This window comes from Phodopus roborovskii, unplaced genomic scaffold (genome assembly GCF_943737965.1).
Source record: "Phodopus roborovskii unplaced genomic scaffold, PHOROB, whole genome shotgun sequence".
In the NCBI taxonomy this organism is placed as follows: Eukaryota; Metazoa; Chordata; class Mammalia; order Rodentia; family Cricetidae; genus Phodopus; species Phodopus roborovskii.
Window position 1 is genome coordinate 5,566,347 of NW_026125554.1, and position 22,344 is coordinate 5,588,690.

The following is a 22,344-nucleotide window of genomic DNA, read 5'->3' on the forward strand; positions in this document are numbered from 1 at the left end:
AGGGAACCTGCCCTAGCCACCCACGACTGCTGTCCACTGTGAGGCTCTCAGGGTGGGACCTCACAGCCTGGGCCCGGAGCCAGGGCACCCTCTCTTGCACACACCCGGGGTTCATTTGTTTTCCCTGGGCAGCAAAATGAACTTCCCCACCTGTACGGGAGTGTCCCTGCAGGCCCCCTGATGGATGCTGACCTATTAGGCTTAGGCACAGGCCATGAGGTGGCGGGGACAGGTGCCCCTCCGAGGCCTCAGTGGAACTGTGGTGGTCCACAGACCTCCTGGCACCTTTCTCACCACAGAGACCCCAAGAGCAGAGACTACCAGAATCTGGAAACTTCTCTCCAGTGAGACCCAGGAAGTGCCCAGTGGGCCTCACCACAGCCCTACTTCAGCCATACTTCCCACACGGTCCTCAGTGGCCAGGACTGAGTGGTTTAGAAACTCCATGAGCATGAGCATGTGGACAGCAGGACTGAGCACAGTGGCAAGGACACTGAGCTTACAACAGCACTGGTTCCTCAGAGTTGCCCATCTCTTCCCCCCAGGAGATTACACTTGGCTGAGGCCCAACAAGTACCCACAGAGTATCCTGTGAGCTCTCTGCCTGGGATCACAACTGCCCCAAGTGCCTGTCCTGGCACCTGGAAGAGAGTGTTCAGTCACCCAGAGTCGAACTCTGGCTGCTGACATGGACCCACACAGCCCAGTGCCTGAGTTCAGAGACACCTCCAGTGATGCGCCCTGGAAGCTTCTGACAGGCTGCTTGCTCTGGCTCTGCAGAGCTGAGGCAGTTCCCTGAGAACTCCAGGGGACAGAACACTCTCTACAGCTAGGAGCCCACAGCTCTGACACAGGCAGGCAGTCTCCCAGAAGTGGAAAGACTGTACCTGTACCTCGCTATGCAGGGCAGGTGGGGGAGACAGGAGATTCCCAGAGAAAGAGCTCTGGATGACTCTGTGGCCAACACTTGCCCTCCTGATGGGACAGCATGGCCAAGGCCCACCAGGAAGACAGGCCTTCAAAGGGTGAACTGTTGGGTTGATCTTAAAGTTGCCTGCCTAGCACCAAAGCCACAGCCTGTTTAGTGGGTAGCATCAGGGCCGCGGCTTTGAACTGAAGTACTACATGGCCTATACCACCTAGGGACCTCAGCTACTACTGCATGAGCAAGAGAGAGCTGCTGCAGGGTAGATGGCAGCCTGGCAAGAGACAACCAGCACACCTGCTCACCTCTGACCGGAAGGAGGCCTCGTCCTCTGAGTTTGAGTCTTCAGCCTGCTGGGTCCGCTTAGTTTCCCGAGACTCACTCTCTGACTTCCCTTTGTCACCTTTGCTGCTGCTCTTGTCTCTGGCCACCTTCTTGTCAGGAAAAGAGGAAGAGGTGCGGGGTGAGGTGCCCGGGGCACGCCGTGCCCCCTTTGATCCACTCTTCTTAGGCTTTTTGGCACTGGGCTTCGGTGAGTCCGTGGCAGCAGGCCTCTTGCTGGAGGCTTTGGGCAGGGTAGGGGGCTGGGGTGCCCCCTTGGGGGACAGGCTTTCCAGCTTTGCCTCCTTCAGGGCCACTTTGGGCTCCTTGAAGGCAGCCTTGGGCGCTGGGGCCTTCTCCTCCTTGGGCAGTTTGCGTGCAGTGTCCTTGGCGCTCTTGGGTTCGCGCTCCGGTTCCTTGGAGCAGCTCCTGCTCTCTGAGTCCTTGCGCGGCCGCTCACGGTGTTCCCTGGCCACCTTGTGCGGTTTGGACGCCTTGCCACTCTCCTTGTTGGCGTCCTGCAAGGCCAAGGGCAGGAAGGTGAGGAAGCCGTGTTAGCAGCACCTTGGGGCTGCTGGACTTTGCCACCCTGGCCTGGGCACAGGCTGATGCGCCTGTCTGAAATGTGTAGAGAGAATTACAGAGTGAAAGGGTGCAGTCGACAGACACAGCAGAGCCATGCCCACAAACCTGTGAGGTCACTACAGCCACCAGTGCCTGCAGCTACCTGAATCTGGGAGACCCAGGACTGCACTGACTGGAAGTGTAGTCAGCCATTCTCCTCGAGGCCCTAGTCCACATCTTCGCTGTTGGCAAACCATCCTGGAGCTGAGCTGGGCAGCCAGCACTTCCAAGCTGACAGGGTGGGCACAGCACAAGGTAGATGACCTAGGTGGCTCTTCTCAAGCTAGACCTAAGGGTCCAGAGGCCTCAGGCTGACAGGCATGGGCATCCCAGGGAGACAGTCCTGTCTTAGCCATGGGGACCAGTGAGGGATGCCCAGCTTTCTGCACCCATGTTCCCTCTGAATGGGGGAACGAGTGCCTAACTCACAGAGACAGGGCTCAGAAAAGAAGCCAGTGCCCATGATGCCTGTCAGCAGGGCTACAGCCCAATAGGCAACACTTTCTCTCATATCCCCTCTCCATATCCCAGTCACCCAGACCATTCTGGAGTGCTCAACTCATGCCTCCACCAGTTCCAACCTTCTCTTCAGTAGGCATGGCAGTGGCCAGGCAAAATAGCTCAGAGTTTGACAGGTGACAGCTCGTCCCGTGCAGGCCAGACCCCAGGGCACAGACACTGCTGAAAGTACCACAGAGGACACCAAGCTGGTGGAGAAGCACCTGGCAAGAAGGACTCTGCAACTTGCTTGGACCACTCAGTTGTCTAGGGATAGATGAACCTGCCTCAGGACTGTGGCCTATGCCACTGGCCATGTTCCTGCAAACCTGACAAGGAACACTGCAGCTGGCATAAGGCCTGGCGACAAGTGTACTGCACAGACTGGAGGAAGGGGAGTTGTGCCCCAGCAAGTCAGGAGGGAGGCAAGAAATGAGAAGAGTGTGGTCCTCACCCTCTCTTGCAGAGGACAAGCCTGCAGGGTTGTGGGGCAAGAGTGGCCGATGAGAATGTGCCCACACCTGTGAGTGGATGACAGGAGCCACTTTGGGGGGGGGGCATGCCTAGGTAACTATGGAGTTCCCAGCCAATTAGTGCTCCACAGTGAGCCCCAATCTCAAACACTGTGAAAGCAGTGTGTGAGGATGGAGCTGTCGCGGGCTCAATGCTGCCCTCTCTCCTTAACAGTGAAGAAGTGAACTTAAGAGAGGCTGCCAAGGCTCATGGCCTGGTGCCCATTAGGGTGACACAATCTGTGCCTCCAGGGGACAGGTCTAGGTGGGCCTGGCTCCTACCAAAGGCCATCAGAAACTACTCAGCCAGGGTAGCACAGGGGCTGACACTCACGTCTGGAGCTTCTGGGAAAGTCATCCAAAAAGAAGAAACTGTACTGCCTAAAAATCTGTAGGGCCCTAGGCAGTGCCCCACAGCAGTGTTAGCCACCAGGGAGGCACCAGCACAGAGCACCTTAGCCTTCTATGGACTCCAAACAGTGGCTGGGCGAGGAGCCCCAGGTTGCTAGCGAAGCCTGGCCTCTCCTCCAGCCTCCAAAGGTCAGTGAAGGGTGACATCAGGGCCTGATTAGGACTCCAAGATGCTGACCAGTTTGAGGATGCCACAGGCCTGCTAGCCTTGTGGAAAGAGCTGGAAGAAGCCTATCCTGGTGCTTGTTTCTCTTCCTGAGGGGCCCAAGGGTGCCAAGTCTCACAGGGATGCCCCACTGACAACGACCTATAGGCAAGTGAAGCAAGAAGAATGTGAAATGAAGGACAGACACACAAGCTCAGCAGTCACCCTGAGAGGGTCCCAAGAAGGCCAAGTCCCCGTGTCACGAGGGACTGGCCTGGGCCAGGGTCTGGGTTCAGATGTCATGGTGGTGCTGAGAGCACTGGCCAGCTTGTGGCTGGGGTAATTACTGCAGGAGGCCCAGTGAGAACCTTCCAGAGGGCTGAATAACAGAATGAAATGCGTGTCTTTGAGACTTAGCTCAGTCTCACACAAGCTACTCTCAGCATTCCCCAAACTGGCCCCATGCCAGCAATGCTGACCAGGAGACCTGGGAGAGGCTACAGGTTTGGCCTGGCCTTGCTGGAGCCAAGAAGGTAGCCAAAGGGACCACTGATAGAGATGTCCTGCCCAGTGGCCAGAGGCAAGTCACCACCGGGAAGGAAAGAGGGCCCAGGAGGCCTGACTCAAGAGGAGCAGGGCGCAGGATGAGCAGCCAGGTCACAAGCACTACTCCTTGCCACACTAGCTATCGAAGCGACAAGGAGCATGAGCAGAGGCTCGGGATGTAGGTGGCAGGTGTGCAGGGCCGGGCTCAGCAGATGGTGGCAATGGCCTGCAATTGTCAGCGGCCAGGCCCACACGCTCTGCCATGCTGGCCTTCCACCTCACTAACCTTGGAGCCGTGGGACGGTTTGTTCTTCTTGGGGTCAGAGAAGGCAGAGAGTGGAATTGTGGGTAACATGGGGTAGTCGGGGCTGGGCCTGGACACCGTGTCCGCTCCTTCGGGCATTACCATCACCTAGTGACAAAGAAGAGACAGAGGTTATCCACAGGCGCCAGGCGATGGGCTGGCGGCCGTGGAGCTGGCCTCCTGGGGAGGGAGAAGGGAGCCGGAGGCCAGCTGCCCAGAAGAGTCACAGGTTTGTCCTTGTGATGGAGAGTGGCAGGGACCAAGACAGCCTCAAGGCCTCCAGGATGGACCCTGGCCAGCAGACTGCAGCCCTGGCCAAGAAGATTCAGAACCTGTGGCAAAGCAAGAGATGCAGCTGGGGCCACAGACTGCTGAGCACTGAGGAGGAGGCTGGAGGGAGGCACAGCAGGAGAGGCAGAAGCTGGTATTAGCAGAGTGGCTTCTGAGGGATCAGCACAGATGCAGCTGGGGACAAGCCTTCCTCACTTCAGGTACAGCTGCAGCTGGCCACATGGAGCCCAAGCAGCAAGGCAGAGGCCAAGAACAGGGCCAAGGGTAAGAGGGGCAAGAGAAGAGCTAAGTGGCCAGAGCTGGGACTGCTGAGAACATTGGCCAGCTCAGGTCACAGGCTGGGATGAGGACTGGCCTGAGGCTCAGGAAGTGCCACCCTGCTTCAGCAGCTCCCAAGACACCTGCAACAGTTTGGGACTGGCCTCCAAACAGCAAGTTCACATAAAGATAGAAGCCGACCACTGAGGACACGACACCACATAGAGTGCAGCAGACAGAGACAGGATGGGGCTTCAAGAAAAGGGCTCAGGCTGGCCGAAGAGGTGGTGCTCAGCTCTGAGCACCTGGACTCTGCAACTAGCCACTCCTTTCCTCTGGGATGCTCGTGTCCCACAGTCAAAGGACACCGCACTGGAAAAGGGCAGTAACTTGACCTGCCCTGCTGTGACTTGACACTGGTGCTTGCCCAACCACAACAAAGGTGAGGCTCCTAGAGAGGCTGTATGTCCCCTATTGGGTGAGCCTCATGAACACCAGTTCCTAGAAGCATCTGTGAGGCCCAAGCCCCAAGACAGTGGTCCTGTGAGTAAGTGACTTCACTTCCAGGACATGACAGGAGCCTAATACAGGAACACCCAGCTGCAGGGCAACTGGCCTTAGACAGTTCCTTCATGGACTGCATTCTTCTCCACTTGCCAGCCAGTCTAACCTCCAGGGCCAGCAGTTTCTGTTCCCTGCCAAGATGCCTGAGGCCAGGTGGGGATGGCATTCAGACCAGCTGCCACATGGGCCAGGTTACCTGGTGCAAACAACCCCAGGTCACAAGCAGATGAGACCAAGCAGGGCAGCACAGGCTGCCTGGCTAGGGCAGTGGAGGACCCCAATCCAGTCATTCCTAGGGACAGTCAAGTATAGAACCTGGAGCCAGTACAGGGACATGCCATCTCCAGGTCCCCAGTACCCACAGCTCCTGGACAAGAAGCATTATCCCCACAAGTATTCATGACCCAGAAAGCCAACAACAAGGGCCACAGTTACCTGGTACCGGGAGTCACCTGAGAGCCATTGTCTCATAGCTAGGACAACTGGGGCTGCAGAGTGATTAGCTGGCGGGCTCCCTGGGAGCACTCTGAGACCTCACTGCAGTCTGTCTTCGAGGCTGGCTGGACACAGCTTCCCTCCCTGTTCCTCCTATGCCGTGTCCGGGTGATACCCTGGGAGCCTTCTCCACAGCTTGGGTAATACCTCCCCTGGCACCTGAGAGGCTTGGAGAGGCCTGAGACGCCACTGACGCTCCCAAGAAGCTGACCTGGGGCCCTGGACACGCCCACGCACGCTGTGGATACGAGGCTCCTAGTGTAGGGCAGCAGGGGGTGGAGCAGCCTCTGCACACACCCACACACCCTAAGCCATTCCACAACTTGAGGGCGGAGCAGCATCACCTCTGTCTGCGTGTTCATCCCAAGCTGCCACTGCCCTAAACCACCCAGGCAGTCAGACAGCTTCATTGGCACCACAGGGGTTCGAAACCCACTCAAATCCTTGCCTGGGAACAACCACTTCCATTCTGAGGAAGGCAGTTCTGACTACAGAACCAAGAGAAAGGGGATACCTGATTATAAAAAAAACACCCTAGCTGCATGGACCCGAGGAAGAGGGCTGGCCACAGATACTACCACAGGGCCACATAGTCCTCCCATACCACACAGATGCCCCCTCACATCTCTCTCTACCACACACACACACACCACAGACCACCACACACAGGCCCCCCCCCACAGACCACATCATGCCCTCTCACATACACACATAAACACAAAATCTCAGATATTACCATATACACTGTCTTATGTTTAGACACATCCCCTTCACATACATCTCAAAGGACACCACACAGGCCACACACCTCTACCTTATGCCCTTGATATTGTATACACGTTGTGCGCACACCTTAAACACCATGCTCTCTTAAGCAGGTACCACATATTACCTGCAAAGAATACACACACCCTACATTAAACATATATTCTGAGCACCTGGCACAACACAAGACATATACCTTCTACACTACAACCACACATGGCACATACATGCATAATATACCACACAACACACTCCCATGCATAATCACATACCTACACTATCAATCATTCCCATGCTTATACACCTGCATGCACACATGTGCACAGACATACATGTACCACAGGCAGCCATACTAACTACCCCTACAGTGCCCCCCACACCCACATACACTACATCCACTGCCCACCCCCCCCCATATCTTCACACCCCCTGCCAGAGCATCACAGGCCTAGGCTAGCACCTGGGCATGCTCTGTGACCTTAAGTCACTGGAGATGGCTTTGCCACCTTCTCCTTTAATGTCCAGCCAGTTGTCTGCCCTTGTCCATAGGTCCCTCCATGCCTTCAGGGTGCTGCCCACCCCACCAGCTAAGGACCACCCAGGCCCAGGCACACTAGCAGCCAGCACAGAGCAGAGATGGCAGGCAGGCACACTCACCCCGCCAGCCATGAGCAGCTTGCAGCGAAACTCAGTGGTAGGGTTGTTGAAAGTGAGCTTCTCACAGCGCAGATGGTTGACAGGAGGGTTGCCTTCCAGGTTGAGGAACAGGTCATAGGTGAAGCAGACCTTCCTGGGCTCCTCCTACAACAAAACATGGAAGTTCATCAGCAGTGAGCAGGGAGCCCACACACTGGACAGGACAGGGCCTTCCCATGCCTGCCCCACTCCTCCCATCTCTTCTGCCATCCAAAGGACTTGCCAGCCATTAACAATAGGGCCGGCCCTTCAGGGCCCGGAGAGATGGCTCAGCGGTTAAGAGCATTGGCTGCTCTTCCAGAGGTCCATAATAGGATCTGATGCCCTCTTCTGGCATGCAGGCATACATGCAGAGCACTCACACATAAAATATAAATAAATAATTACAAAACAAAACAAAAAACTAAGAGGGTCCTTCGCTTGCCCATAAATTTGCAGCACATGAGAGACTGCTCTTCCTCAAGCCTCACACAGCAAGGCACTCTGCTCTTTCCTTATGGAGTCCCCAGATACTCTGTGGGTCCTACTCTAGGGCCATCTTGTGAGCCAGCAGGAGTGGGCTTTTACTACAGAAGGTCCTTGAGAGCCACCACAGAAATCAAAACCCAGAGGCTTTGTGTGGAGTGGTGTAGAAGCCACAAAGAACCTTTCTTAGGGTGACACAACACCCCTTTGCCAGGTGATGTTGTGTAAACAAAGTACAGTTCAGGCTGGCCTTGAACTCACAGTGCTTCGGCTTCCACCTCCTGAGTGCTGGGATGAGAAGAGAATTGCCATACCCATCCTCATCTCCAGATACATCCCCTATATAACATCCTTGATGGAGGGAAGGCCAGTCCTCCCTGAAAAATAAGAGGCCTTTGGGCCCATTCCCAACTCGGCTGGGATGGACCCAGTCCAACGACTGACAGCAGCCTAAACTTTAAACCTGCTGAAGCAGTGAGTCATGTCAGCTAACCAATAGATTCAACTCCCAAGGAAAAAAAACCAATCCTACCAAACAAACAAACAAAACAAACAACCTCCACTACACAGAAAGCCAGGACACAGGACAGGAAATCTCTGCTAGCAGCAGGAGGACAGGCCCCAGGCCAATATGACCTTGTTTCCTGCAGCCATGCCCCAGCCTGCCAAGTGCTCCTTCAGTAGATTAGTGAAGGGGACAGTCTCCCTGGCTTCCCAGGGATGTGTAGGTCACAGTTTACTCAACTCACAGCAGGGGCTTGGCCAGCTATGGTGCCGTCCCAACACAGCAGCAGAATGGCCCCAGGTGTCCTTGATCATCTAATGGCAAACACTAGATGGGTCCTCTAAGAGCTGTGAGTGAAGGGCAATGGAGGGTGAGGACCCCATGCTTAGGCAGGAAGTTGGCCTAGATGAATGGGGACTGTGGCCTCTCTTGTTCCAGCCACAGACTAGTACAGGTGCAATAGATGGGCTGGTCAGCTCTACAAGAGATCAACATCCCACACTGGATCTCTCACCTACCACCCCTAACTGTATCCCAAACATCACTGTTCACAGACGGGCTCTATCTTGGCTATGGAGACGACTGGGCACTTACCCTGCATTCCCTACAAAATGAACACAGCCAGTGAAACAAGAGCAGGGCAAGGAGGGAGGACAGAAGTGGGGGAGTTGCTACTGTGCAATACTAGATCTGGGCCCAGTCTACTGGCCAACAGCACAGATGTGAGCTCAGACAGTGCCCTTGGGATCACCAAGCCTCAGGACCCAGTGTCCCAACTGAGAAAAACTGCTAGGAAGATGAACCAGCACCCCAAATGGGTGGTACTAGAGAGCACCAAATGGACACCCTGGGTGTTCAGCAAATGATCTGAGAAATGAAGGGGGTGGGGAGGGGAAGGATAGCTGAAGGAATGGCTCAGATATGGTGATGGAAGAGGAAAGACTAACCACTAGTCTAGTCACCAATAGAAGGACCAGACCAACTGCCTCCCATAGTCCCTGGCTGCCACTCTACAGCAGCGCCTGGAAGGGCTGTGCAGAGAGATGGCCCAACAGGACAAGCAAGGACCCTAAGGAGAAAAGGCTAAGTTCTTAGGCATGTATGCATGTACACACTCTCCTCTCTTTCCCTAGCCTCCCCCGCCCCCCCACACAAAGCAGGTAAAATTAATGTCTTCCTCAGTTGTAGGGTCTCACTGAAACTTAACAATTATCGGCTGGCCGATCACTGAGTCCCAGGGATCCCTTGGTTTCCATCCCTAGCACAGATTACAGACACACACCACACACACAGCTTTCCTGAGCTGCTTAAGTCCTCATGCCAAACCAGTTGAGCCCTGTTCTCCATGAAGTAACAGGGAGAACAGCCTGGGATGCACTACCACTTTAGTCACCCATGCTGACTCAGGACAGGTGACAGAAGACAGAGAAAGACAGGGGACCTCGCCAGGGATGCAGCGTCTGAGAAGTGGAGAAGTGCCTACACTCCAGGACGTGAGCGCCAGCAGTGTACTAACCAGACCCCCAAGTCTAAGGTCCATAGTCACTTCAGCCAATCCCCAAGTTGTCTCAACTCCAAGCTTCATCAAAGGCCCCACATGGGTGCACTGTAGTCACCAGTACTTGCCACAATGGGCAGCAAGCCAGCATCTGTCTAGCTTTAGTCAACTGCAATGCCACCCAACTGGCCAAACCAGTGCTGGTGCCAAGGGGGCCAGGAGTCCACACAGCTCAGGAGGAAGGGCTTCGGGGCAGGTTGGCCCCAAGCACCTGGACCCATTCCCCCACCCTGGATATGAGAGAACAGCAGTCACCATGATGGTTCTAGTGTGCTGTGAGCCTGGGGTCCACAGACTTACAGTCAGCAGTCAGCTACATTTGAGTGTGGTCTGAACATGACTGAGGACCCAGGTTCAAGTTTAAGTTCACAAAGAGATGTTACAAAGGGGCTATCCTTAGCATCACACTCTTAGGTGATGGAGAGTGAACAAGGGTGGGAAGGGAAGGGGTGAGAGGAAGGAAGAGAAGGGGAAGACTGAAAGAGGCTCTGAAACCCAGCCAAAGAGCCAAGAACTGTCCTGATAGCTGATTTAAATCCTGAACAAAACAGACTAGTAAAACACACATATACAAAGAGGGAAAACCATATAATCCAATAGACACACACACACACACACACAAAGAGAGAGACAGATACACACAGAAAGAGACAGACACACATATACACAGACACAGAGATAAACACAAACACACAGAGAGTCAGACACACACACCTGGGCTGGGTGTGGCTCAATAACAGGGCATGTACTTTGGCACATGAGAGGCCCTGGGTTCTACCCTCAGCCCCCACATCAGACACTGGCCTATGAGGCACCAGGAAGTGCATGTACAAGACGCTAAGGTGCAAATCTACAGACATTCTGAAGAGGTGTCACAAAGTCTTATCTCCTACAGACACGCAGTGGACTGTTTACAGGTCACACACTGAGCCAGTAAGTCACCAGGGCTCATGTCCAAACACTCTGTGAGTGGAGAGAGAAGGCGCTGCAGGCGAGCCCGAAGCTGGCAGGCTGCTTTCCACTTCTGCAGATTCTAAACCTCCCTAAATTACAAACTGCTCACTGCACACACAGCTCTGTCATGCTCTCCTTGAAGCTCTTTGTCACCATCTGTGTCCTATGGGCCCTTCTCCTGATCTCCCCTGGGATCACCTGTGCCTCCAGGATTTGCTATGTGCCCAGGTTTCTGCAGTACCAGGGACAGTCTGAGTCCCAATGGCATCTGGTCAGAGAGCCAGGTCATATGTAGCTACAGTTATGCCACACAGACCACATCCACAAGGCCTTCCCAGAGACCCGGTGGAAAAGCTCTCCAAGGGTCCCAACAACATGCACTGGCACCTACTCTTGCTGTAGTGAGAGAGGAGTGTCATCCACCCTGAAGGAAGACAGGAGAACCATTGGGAGTGTGGGCCAGTGAAGTATTGGCAGCAGACACTGTACAAGGACAGAGGACCCTGTGACATTGGGAGTGTCCTGGGACAGTTTAGGGAAGCACTATCTGGCCTGGAGATGGCTTGGATTAAGAGCACTTGTTCCCAGCACCCACATAATGATTCACAACTGTGTGACAACTCCATCTTCAGGAAACCAGACACCCTCTTCTGGTCTGTGCAAGCATGGACACACACAGTACACAGATATACACACAGGCAAACACTCATACATATGAAACAAAAATAAACAAATCTTCTAGAAAAGAGAAGAAGGAATCGACGAACTCGAGCACAGGGTACATGCATATTGACAGCACAGTCATCCTTGGCCACACAGAACTTGAAGCCAGGAAACACAAAGCCCTGACCCAAAATAAAGCTCATAGACAGAGGAAGGAGGACTGGTGGCCACTGAGGAATTGTGACGGCAGGGTAGTAGAGGCAGCTACAGGCACTGCACTGCGCATGGCACAGGGGGGGAGTCACATGCTGGGAATCCCCTCAACAAAGCAGAGCCAGAGCACTCCAATGTAAGGACTGGGAGCCTGGGGCAGCTACAGGTCACACGTGTCTTACCCTGATAAAAACTGGAGCCCAGTGGCAAGTGTTTATGATAGCATCAATTGCTAAGCCAGGCCCAAACCCACTCACAGCAGAGCCAGAGCCAAGGGTTCTTCACACTGCTGCCTAAACAACCCAAGGAGGCAGAGCTGGAGGCTGGGAACAAATGAGAGGTTGCCACGATGCCTTCAATAGGCTGTGTTTGAGGGACTGGGGGATCAGAACCACTATGGACCCAACACATGGGCCCCTACATAGTGTGCAACTGCCTTGGGTATGTGACTCCATGAGGGGTTCTGTGATGGGACTACTGCAGGACCTAGGACACCTGAGCACAGATGGGACCGACAATGCCCATCTTCACAATCAAAACAACCAGCCTTCTAGGTACACAGCCCTAAACCAAGAAGGGGACTCACTGGGCTGACAGCAAGGGACAACTATCTCAGAACCAGTCAGATATCAATGTGGTCATAATAGAGTCTTTCCCAGTCCTGTTCTCAAGAGGAACATGCACAGGGACATCAGGCACAACCCTGGCCCCAACCTCCTCCAGTGTAAGGCCCTGAGGTCCCCTGGGACAGGTGCAGGGAAATTGTGAGGTGGAGACGGAACATGGGGCTCTGCCCTGAACTACAACTTGAGAAGCAGCTCCTAGTGACAGTGCAGAGTTCAGCAACAGAACAGGGAGACCGACCTCAGGAAGGAGGACCACCAGCTGATCTGTGGGGACAGGAGAGGCCAGGGAACCTCACACCAGGCTGAAACCATGTGACACATTCAGCAAGCACAGACACAGACAAGAGTCACCTGGGAGCTGGGCACAGGGTAGTGCCTGTCGTCACAGTGTGTAGGAGGCCGAGGGAGGGGGATGCCAAGACCAGGCTAGCCTGAACAGAGTGAGACCTTGACTTGGAAGAAAGAAAAATACATTGAGAGCAAAGATGGCACAGGAAATAGCTCAGTTCCAAATGGCCTGTCTGATGGCATTACTGTAACCAGCCTGTGGCAGATTAGGCAAACCTGCCAGCAGACAGCATGGCAGGCAGTTAAGAGCACTCTCACATGACCAGCGCCAGCTTCTGATCCCTGCAGGTTCTACACACATGGGGCACACACACCTGCACACAAAATAAAAAATAGAACATACAAATGACCCAAACCACAGCCAACTGGGCAATGCCAGCATGGTGGAGGGTAAAGTGCCCATGCCACAAGCTCAAAGACCTGAGTGCAGATCTCTAGCCCCTGTGTGAGGCAGGTATGGCAGCACGTGCCTGTAACCCCAGCCATGGAAAAGTATAGACAGGAGGGCCCTAGGGACTTGTCCATCAGCCTCTGCAGCCGCTAGCAAGCTCCAGGTTCAGTGAGTAAGAGACTCTGGGTCAAAAATTAAGGTACAGAGAAGCTGGAAAAGTGGCTCTGTGCTTATGAGCACCAACTGCTCTCTCAGAGGACCAGGGTTTGATTCCCAGCATCCACACAGTGGCTCACAACATCTGTAACTCTAGTTCCAGGGATGTGATGCCCTCTTCTGGTCTCTGTAGGCACAAGGCCTGCATACAGACACACACATACGCAAAACACCCATACTCATAAAAATAAAGAAAAAAATTGTTTTTTTAAGAAAACAAAATCCTACTTTAAAAAGATAAAGTAAAATAATTTTTTAAGCCAGGCAGTGGTGGTGCACACCTTTAATCCCAGCACCCTCGAGGCAGAGGCAGGTAGATCTCTGTGAATTAGAGACCAGCATGGTCTATAAGAGCGAGTTCCAGGACAGCTTCCAAAGCCACAGAGAAACCCTGTCTTGAAAAACCAAAAAGCAAAAACAAGCAAGCAAGCAAACAAACAAACAAAAAAAAAACCCAATTTTTTTTTAATGTGGGGCAAGACAAAAGCAGACACTTCTGCTGACCTCTGACCTCTACACACCACACATACAGTACACACAGTAAAGTGTAACTCTAAGGGGGTACTTTCAACAACAGCATAGACAGGTTAGTCATCTTCCTATGGCAAAGCAGACAGTCCAGAAGAGAGCCAGCTACTCCTTCAGAGAACCCAGGTTTGGTTCCCAGCATCTACCAGCCTCTAGGCCCAGGGGATCCAATGCACTCTTCTGGCCACCTTGGGCACCAGGCATATATGTGGTACACAGACACGCAAGCAAACACTCAAACACAAAAAATATATCTTTTCAACAAAATAATCTTACACACACACACACAAAAAGTAGAGATTCTCAAAAGATCACCACTCACAAGAGATTCAGGCAGCTATCAGGAACTCCTTGGAAACAACAGGCCAGAGGTGACACTTGCATCTCAGCACTGGGTGTACTGAAGCAGGAGGACAGTGGACTCTGAACTACCTTGGGACTATAAACACATCCTGCCACAGACAGATGGCTCTAGGACCACAAATCCTCCCTGGCACATCCTATTGAATATGAAAAGACAACAGCCCATCCTGTTGAACTTAGCAGGATGGCCACTCCTTAAGATGGTCTATGTTGCTGGCATTCACCCATACAGAAAGCAAGGACACCACAGGAAGCCACCAACCCGCACTGCCTATGAACACAGATGCAAATACCCTGGGAAAAAACTAGGATTGCAAGCGAACTCGAGCTGTGAATAGTGTACATCACACACCCAGGGTGAGGTCAGGGGTGTAAAACAGAGCACACAAAGCCACCTGCGGTGGCACAGGGGTGACAGGAAGGGAGTGGCCTTATGGTTTTGTTGACAGTGGCAGAAAAAGAGCCCTTGACAAAATTTAGTACCTCTTCCATCATGAAAGCGAATGGCATAGGAAGGTAGGGGCAGGTGTAACATGGAAAGCTCAGTTAGTCCCTGCTACCTCCTCAGTGGTCAGGAGACAGCTCCCACTAAACAAGCTGCTGAGGGCCCTGCACATTCATGGGTGATGTGCACAGACACTGAGCAGGATCATGTGATGTGTGCAAACCCTGAGCTATGCTGGGGTAGGAAAAGTTTTGTTTGTTTTTTAGTTTTAGAACTAGTCTTCCTTAACCCATAATAGCTATTTACAACAGATCCATGACAGATGTCCCACTCAACTGGACACTTCCCCTAAAACCAGGAATGAGGTGAGCATGCCCATTTTACCAATGCTGAAGTACTCACCAGAGCAATGACAGGCTGACTGCAAATGATGTGAGGGTCATGGGAAACCCTACACATGCACACACGTGCCTAAGTTACAGTGTTAATTAATTCACTGAAGCTGCAGGTGTGAGGCTGTGGTGACTGCCACCTTGATGAGATCTGGAGTTACCTGTGTGGGAGTCAGGACTCTAACATGCCTGATTACTTTGACATGAGATTATTCTGACATGATTAGGTTAAGTAAACTGAGGAGACCTGTCCACTGTGGGAGACATCATTCCCTGTGCTGAGACCCTGGGCTGTATTAAAATAAAGAAAAGGTCCAGCAAGATAGTCTAACAGGTAAAGGTGCTTACTGCTAAGCCTGAGTTGGAGCTCCAGGACCCACATGGTGGAAGGTGAGAATGAACTTTCATACATTGAGCTCTGGCCTCCCAATGAGCATACACACAAAATAAACAAACATAATAAAATATTCACACATAAAAATGAAACTGGGCATGATGGCACAAGCCACTGGTCCCAGCACTCCAGAGACAGACTCATCTCTATGAATGAAAGGCCAGCTGGGGCAGGATCTACATAGTGAGCTCCAGGCCAGCCAGGGCTACAAAGTGATACCCTATCTCAAAAAAAAAACAAACAACACAGCTTGGCAGTGGTGGCACACGCCTTTAGTCTAGGCACTCGGGAGGCAGGGATCTCTGTGAGTTCGAGGCCAATCTGGTCACAAAGCTACAGAGAAACCCTGTCTTGAAAAATAAAAATCTTGTATAGAGCCCAGGGTTGGCATCTGCACTGGGTCACCTTGACACAAGCTAGAGTCATCAAAGGAAGGAGCCTCAGATGAGAAAATGCTGCTTTAAGATCCAGCTGTATGGCATTTTCTCAATTAGTGATCAATATGGGAGGGCCCAGCCCATGGTGCGTGGTGTGGTCCCTGGACTGCTGGTCTTGGGTTCTGTAAGAAAGTAGGCTGAGCAATCCATGGAAAACAACACAGTAAGCAGAACCCTCCATAGCCTCTGCATCAGCTCCTGCCTCCAGGTTTAAGTTTAAGTTCCTGTCCTGACTTCCTTAGAAGGTGAACAGCAATGCTGAGGGATAAGCCCAATAAATAAAAAACCCTTTCCTCCCCAACTTGCTTTTTGGTCATGGTGTTTCACCGCAGCAATAGAAACCCTAAATAAACAGCCTCTGTGCCCTCAGACAGCAACTGAGCCACAGACTTAGTAACACAAGTCATGTACAAAAAAGGAAAACCATGCCGGGCATTGGTGGCACCCACCTTTAATCCCAGCACTCGAAAGGCAGAGGCAGGTAGATGTTGGGGTTCACAGCCAGCCTGGTCTTGAACTCAGTAAAGAAACCCTGTTTTGAAAAACAAACAAAAAAGGAAAACCCAGATAAACAAATTTCATAAAAAGGTGAGATCTTTGTACATAAGGACACAAATAAGAAAACACCTGCGGGTCACATCTGGCAGTCACAATGGTCAGAATACAAAGAGCTTCTACAACACAGCAGCAACACCAAATCTGAGAGTGGGGCGGGCGTGTTCTCTGAAGAGAAGTTATCAGTGACCACTGTGAGCCAACAGGGAGTGGCTAGAACCTCAACAAGAGAATCCATCCATCCATCCATCCATCCACCCACCCACCCATCCATCCACCCTCCCACCCATTCATTCATCCATCCATCCATCCATGGGGATGGCCACGGTTTAAACAGAGCAGGCAGGGCTGAGGACACATTGACACAGGACATCTCATCACAAATAAAAAGCCAAAATGGTGCAAGCCACCATGGGACATGAAGGAGCTGCTCAGGTGAAGCCAGAACCCCATTCCTCCCAGATTCCTGCTGTCCCTCCACCAGCATCTACCAGAACGAACGAACGAACCAATGCCAGTACAGAGATGTAACTGTGGCTGTCACAGCCACTCCATTTGCAACAAGAGTTGAAATGCTGCAGGGCTGATCCCCCCTGCAGCATATGGGTTCCATATCTGTAACTTCTGCAGGAGAGCCTGACGTACAACAAACCATGGCTCTCTGCTGCCTGTGCTCTTGAACTTAATCTCATCTACTGACAACAGAGTATTTAAAGTAGCCCCCGAGAGTGTGCTGAGTGCAGGAGACAGGAGGAAGGCCTTGGGTGTGGCTTGATGCTGCTCAGCAGGCAGAGCACAAGCAAACAAGTAAACAGTTGAGGTGCTATCTAAACCCTGACAAACACTATTAGGTTCACTGTGGTTCAGGGCAGACAGGGTTGACAGCTCAACCACCTCAATGATGTCCACAATCAACAGAGGACATTAAATCCGGCATCTTTAAAGAGGCACAGACAGGGTCACACACTGACCAGGCACAAAAAGGCTGATATGAAAACCAGAAGGTAGTGGCTACTGACTCCCTCAGGGCTACCACTAAGTCTCTAAGCCAGAGCTGGCCCTGACAGGCCCAGACATATGTGAACATATGTCCATGGAATACATCACAAAGCAAGGAGCCCTTGCCCACTGCCCCCCTCAGAACCTTCCAAGCTCACAGCCTGAGACCTGAGAGGTCACCTGTCCACTGTGACAGCAGCAGTCCTGAAATGTGAGCATGGTATGTCACCCAGAGCCTGTGCTCTTTCTGCTGTTGCTGAAGCAGTGGCACCCCTGTAATCCTGCCTGCCGCCTAGTCTGAGTGCCATGCATGCACATCTGCACATGGCATATGCAGTTAGGGTACAGCAGCAGGTAGATCTGAGTGACTCGGGTGTGTCACCTAGCACATCTATCACCCAGAGCAAGATTCAATCCACAGCCATGTGACTGGCCTGGCTCCACCCTGAGGCTGGAGATGGTAGGGAATGGTATAGGCCTACAGTCAGGAAGCTCTTAATTCCACTAGGTCTTGGTTCATAGTTTTTCCAGCGTTGTACTTAACTTCCCAGCATCAAATCCTCAGCAAACCTCCCCAGGAGAAACACACAAGGCAATGTGGGAACACAACCTGCAGACCACACTGCTATCATTGCACTGCCCTACAGACTCAGTGCTGCTGTGGCCACTCTCCCTATCATCCCTCAGCATTCCAGTATCTGCAGCCTGGGTGATGAGGAGACAAGACCATGCTTGGCACAGGCACTGCTGGTGTGACCACAAATGGGATTGCTCCTTCCAGGGTATTCACTCCCAGCAAGACACAATTCCTCAGGCCAGCCTTTGTCCCAGGAGCATGTGTGCAGGCAGGAAGCCACAGACACCGAGAGAGCTTCACTTGAGAGAACCCATGATGAGTTAGTCAGAGCCAAGATCTGCCCCAGGACACGTGGGGACATAACATTGTGTGCATGGTCAGCAGCCCAGAGAAAACAAGGGGTTCATGAGAGTGCCTGACCTGCAGCTCATATGAAGCGCAGCATCTCAAGACCTCAAGCAGAGATGCCTTGGCACCTGGTATGGCTGTGGGGTGAAGCAGACTACATGACCTATGCACAGCCACCTCAGGCTCCCAGCCCAGAGGGCATGGTGGCACATGAACATCCAGTTCAGTCTGTGCTTCATCACATCTGAAGGCTGCGGGGAGCTTGAGAGCTCCTCCCTGAGAAGCACGGGAAGCAGAGACCATGCTCATAGTACAGCCTACCCATCCCATCAGGGTGAGGGCACAGCTCTGATTTTGAAGACCAAGACTGTGCTGCCCAGCTGCCCTGGTTCATCCCACCATGGCCAAAGTAACTCAGAAACACCAGGAGTGTGACTCTCTTTAAATGGTGCCTTGCCACCATTTAAAGACACAAGGACCTAGATGACAGCCCCACCCTAGGATGTGCCTCAGACAAACTGTGGGACAGGAACAGGGGGAAACAGCCTCCACCCAGGCCACTGCACCAGCGCCCCAGCCCAGGGATTCTGTGCTGTCCCATCCCTAGGAACTGGACATGTAAGGACACCGCGATATCCTATCTGACTACAGCCTTGCAATCAGAAAGCCAGACCACTCAATCCTCCCGCAGCCATCTGGTTCTGGCTACTGGGGGAGTAGAGGGGATTTATCACCATAAAGCTGGGGTGGTAGCCTATGTAGTAATCAAGGCCCTGCCTATGCTCAAGAGCACTGTGATTCCCATGGCATGATATGTTCACCACACAGCCTCCCAGTCATTAGCACAAGAGGCTCCAGTGCACACCTCAGAGGGCTGTTGGTGGCTAGGGTTAGGAGCAGCACCTTAAGAACTAGAGCCCAGCCCAATCAGACCACATGCTTGGTTAGGCAGGGAGAGGCCCACAGGTGTCAGGGACACAAGGCCTCTGAGCACAGGGGACTACAAACAGCTCTTGAGACTAGGATATGGGAGCCTATTAGCCTAGAAGTGGTTCAGCTGCTCCAGGGTGGGTGACAGTCCCCTGGCGCATGCCTGGACCACAGCAAGAAGGACTGCTGTGTGCATCCTACTGCTCAAAAATCACTGAGGGCCGCAGGGAGGAACTCATGACCTTGGCTGTGTCCCTGATGCCATGGCATGGCTGAGACTCCATATGCTTACATTCTCCCATGAGGCAGCACACCTGAGCCTGTCCCCAGAGGTCCCTTTTTGCCACTCTCAATCTCCTGCAGGCCTGGTATAAACAAGGACCCAAGACTCAGAGACTCAGGTGGAACAAGGCACCCCAAGCAGCGGAGGTCTTTTCCAATAGAGCTAAGTGTGACACTCCCAGGATATACATTAGGGCCTGGGAAGGTGACTTCACTGTTAAATTTTTATTTACAAGCATGTGGCTGAGTTTGCTCCCGAGTGTGATCTGTAATCCCAGAACTGGGAGAGATACAGGCCATGCCTAGAGCTCACTGCAGTGAGCTCTCATAAGGTAGAACTCTCTGAAGATGCTCTCTAGCCTCCATGTACACACATGTAAACATACACACACACACACACACACACACACACACACACACACCCCTCAGGAAAACACTGTGCCACCGTTCAGGGGTTCTACAAGGCATCATGGACCTCGAAACAATGGAAAGAGGACCTGTATGGGTAAAAATGCTTGCTGCCAACCCTGAAGCCCTGAGTTCAATCCCCAAAGTGCCCTGGTAAAAGGAGAGAACCCAATTTTCACAAGTTGTTCTTTGGCCTCCGTGTGTGTATGTGTGTGCATATGTGAGCATGTGCACACTCATTCTCAAGTGTGCACACACATAGAGTAAATAATTATAAGAAATACAGAGAAAAAGAAAGAGAGAGAGAATCCAAAGAAAAACAACTGGCATAGTGCAGGTTCCCAGCAGGCAGAAGTGGCAGCTCAGGAGGAAGAGCCTGGGTGCTCTGTGCCACTGCTGGCCGCCCTGTGCCACTAAGGGAACAGTACCCACAGGCGCAGTACAGAAGCAGGCTGTGAAAAAGCCCCTCTCTGGGGCTGCACTACTCCTGTGTACTCTACTCACTCAGGGACACTAGCTACACTTCTCCAGACTCCCCACTTGCCCGTCTAGGGCACTTAAGATTGTCTGTAGGTCTGTGTGGGAGAGTGAGGTACCTTCTAACTCCATAGCCTCAGAGTCAGAGGGATAGCAAAGCCTTGGTTGGGGGACACACCACACACAGTAATTACAATGTTGACAGTATACACAGTGGGCACCACACCTTTCTCCCCTTGGGTGTTGGCAGTCTACGAACCACTCTCCTACTGAGGCTGCTCCTATAGAGTAGCTAAACAACCCACCTTCCTATCCAGCTATGTGCATACACCCCATCTCCTTGTTCAGCCTCCCTGCCCAGCTGTTAGGCAGCTGCAGTTTCTGTTTCTCTGAGAACACTGGATTGGAGATTTCTGTGTCTTTGTTCATTAACTCTTTGTTCCAGTTAGGTCAAGTGACCTATACTCACTTGCTCCTCTCTGCCGATGGGGACTGCAGCTGGCTCAACCTCCACTTTCTGCTTTTCTTTCTGTCAGGGTCCCCTGTGCAGTGTGGGCTGGGACCATGACCCATGCCTCAGCCTCTGCACTGTGCTGACAGGCACTTGCCCCTCGTCCCATTGCCTCACTTACACCCATGGTCACAGTTACTTCCCACACCCACACACACACCGACCCAGTCTCTCACCTTGTTTTTGAAGTACACTTCGATGAGCATGATGAAGCCTGCATAGCCAGACTCCTCCACTTTGTAGGGGGGCTCCTTGCACACTGCGAAGAAAGTAAAAATCTTCCATCAGCCCCCTGCCCACAACAGCTCTCCAAGCAGGCCCTAGGCTACTCTGCAGGAGACCTGGCTCCAGGGACAATGGAGCTCCAGGCCAGGACTTCTGTAAAATGACAGGATAGAGAGGGGTCAGAAAGAAGGCAAGGGAGGGCCCCAGCATGGTCGGCAGAGGGCAGGGCATATCCAGTGACAAGCACCTTGGTACCAGGGATGCCAGGCAAGGGGCTCAGGAGCACCTCCCCAAGATACTCCAACACATCAGCCTGCAAAACCTGTCCCACTGTCTACCCCCAACCTTCAAACACCCTGCCCGAGAGAGGCTGCTTAAGTCATGGTGGCAAAAGAGAAAAGGAGAAAGGAGGATGGAAGGGGACAGGAGCCAGCAGGAGTCAGACCTTGTACACATCATATGGCTGTGGAGACAGCTTAGCAAGCAGGTAGCCTGCAGGGCCTAGGGGCCACCAAAGGTGAGACTGCGTACGGCTTTACATGGAACCCAGGCAGGCAACTACAAGGGCCAGGTTAGCCTGTGGCTCCTCAGGACTAGAGCTGCAGGGTAGGCATGAGACGGGCAAGCCCAAGACTTCTTTCTACCTCCTCCGCCATGGCTACACTGTACAGTGCACTGCTTCTTCCAGGGCTACCCTGCCCTTCCCACCCTAGCAACACTTGTGGACACCTGCAGCAGCACTTCCTAGGGACATCAGGGTCTGCACCTGAATCACTACAGCCATAGAGCAATGCCTATGCTTGTTCATTCATTCTCCACTCACTGAGGTGTCCCTGGGGCAAAGGGGCTAGGACAATATCAGACAGGCCACTGAAGCACCCACCACCCCAGCTTTTTCCTGAGAGGGCTGCATCCTTGAACTGATGGAGGTGGAGACTGTGGCCTGATTCTCAGTTCCCACTAATCTGGTTTCTATTCCACATACAGGTCTTCTGCTGGAGATGCCCTGGCCTCGTAGTGCCTGCACTGTTTCTCCTAGTATCCTCAGTCTTTGTGTACCCCCACTATTTCTCCAAGTGTCTTCAGTGTTCACTGTTCTAATACAATGTGACAGGGACTTGGTGGGAAGCTCCACAGTGGGTGAAGGATAAACCATGCCAGAGACCGAGCTTATATGGT

The 22,344-nt window shown here is 52.7% G+C and overlaps 1 protein-coding gene across 3 annotated transcripts in view; it reads right to left on the reverse strand.

The window, feature by feature from the left end:
* The window catches only part of Mllt1 (MLLT1 super elongation complex subunit), a 41,082-nt gene that overhangs the window by 6,079 nt on the left and 12,659 nt on the right, over positions 1-22,344 (reverse strand). For 2 of the 3 annotated variants that reach the window (XM_051177643.1, XM_051177642.1), the window contains exons 3-6: positions 21,117-21,199; positions 7,317-7,460; positions 4,269-4,394; positions 1,231-1,764 (exon numbers count right to left, since the gene is read on the reverse strand). In XM_051177643.1, the coding sequence (XP_051033600.1) occupies positions 1,231-1,764; positions 4,269-4,394; positions 7,317-7,460; positions 21,117-21,199 (887 nt within the window). The remainder of the gene's footprint in view (positions 1-1,230; positions 1,765-4,268; positions 4,395-7,316; positions 7,461-21,116; positions 21,200-22,344) is intronic. The other variant, XM_051177644.1, reaches the window with a different exon arrangement.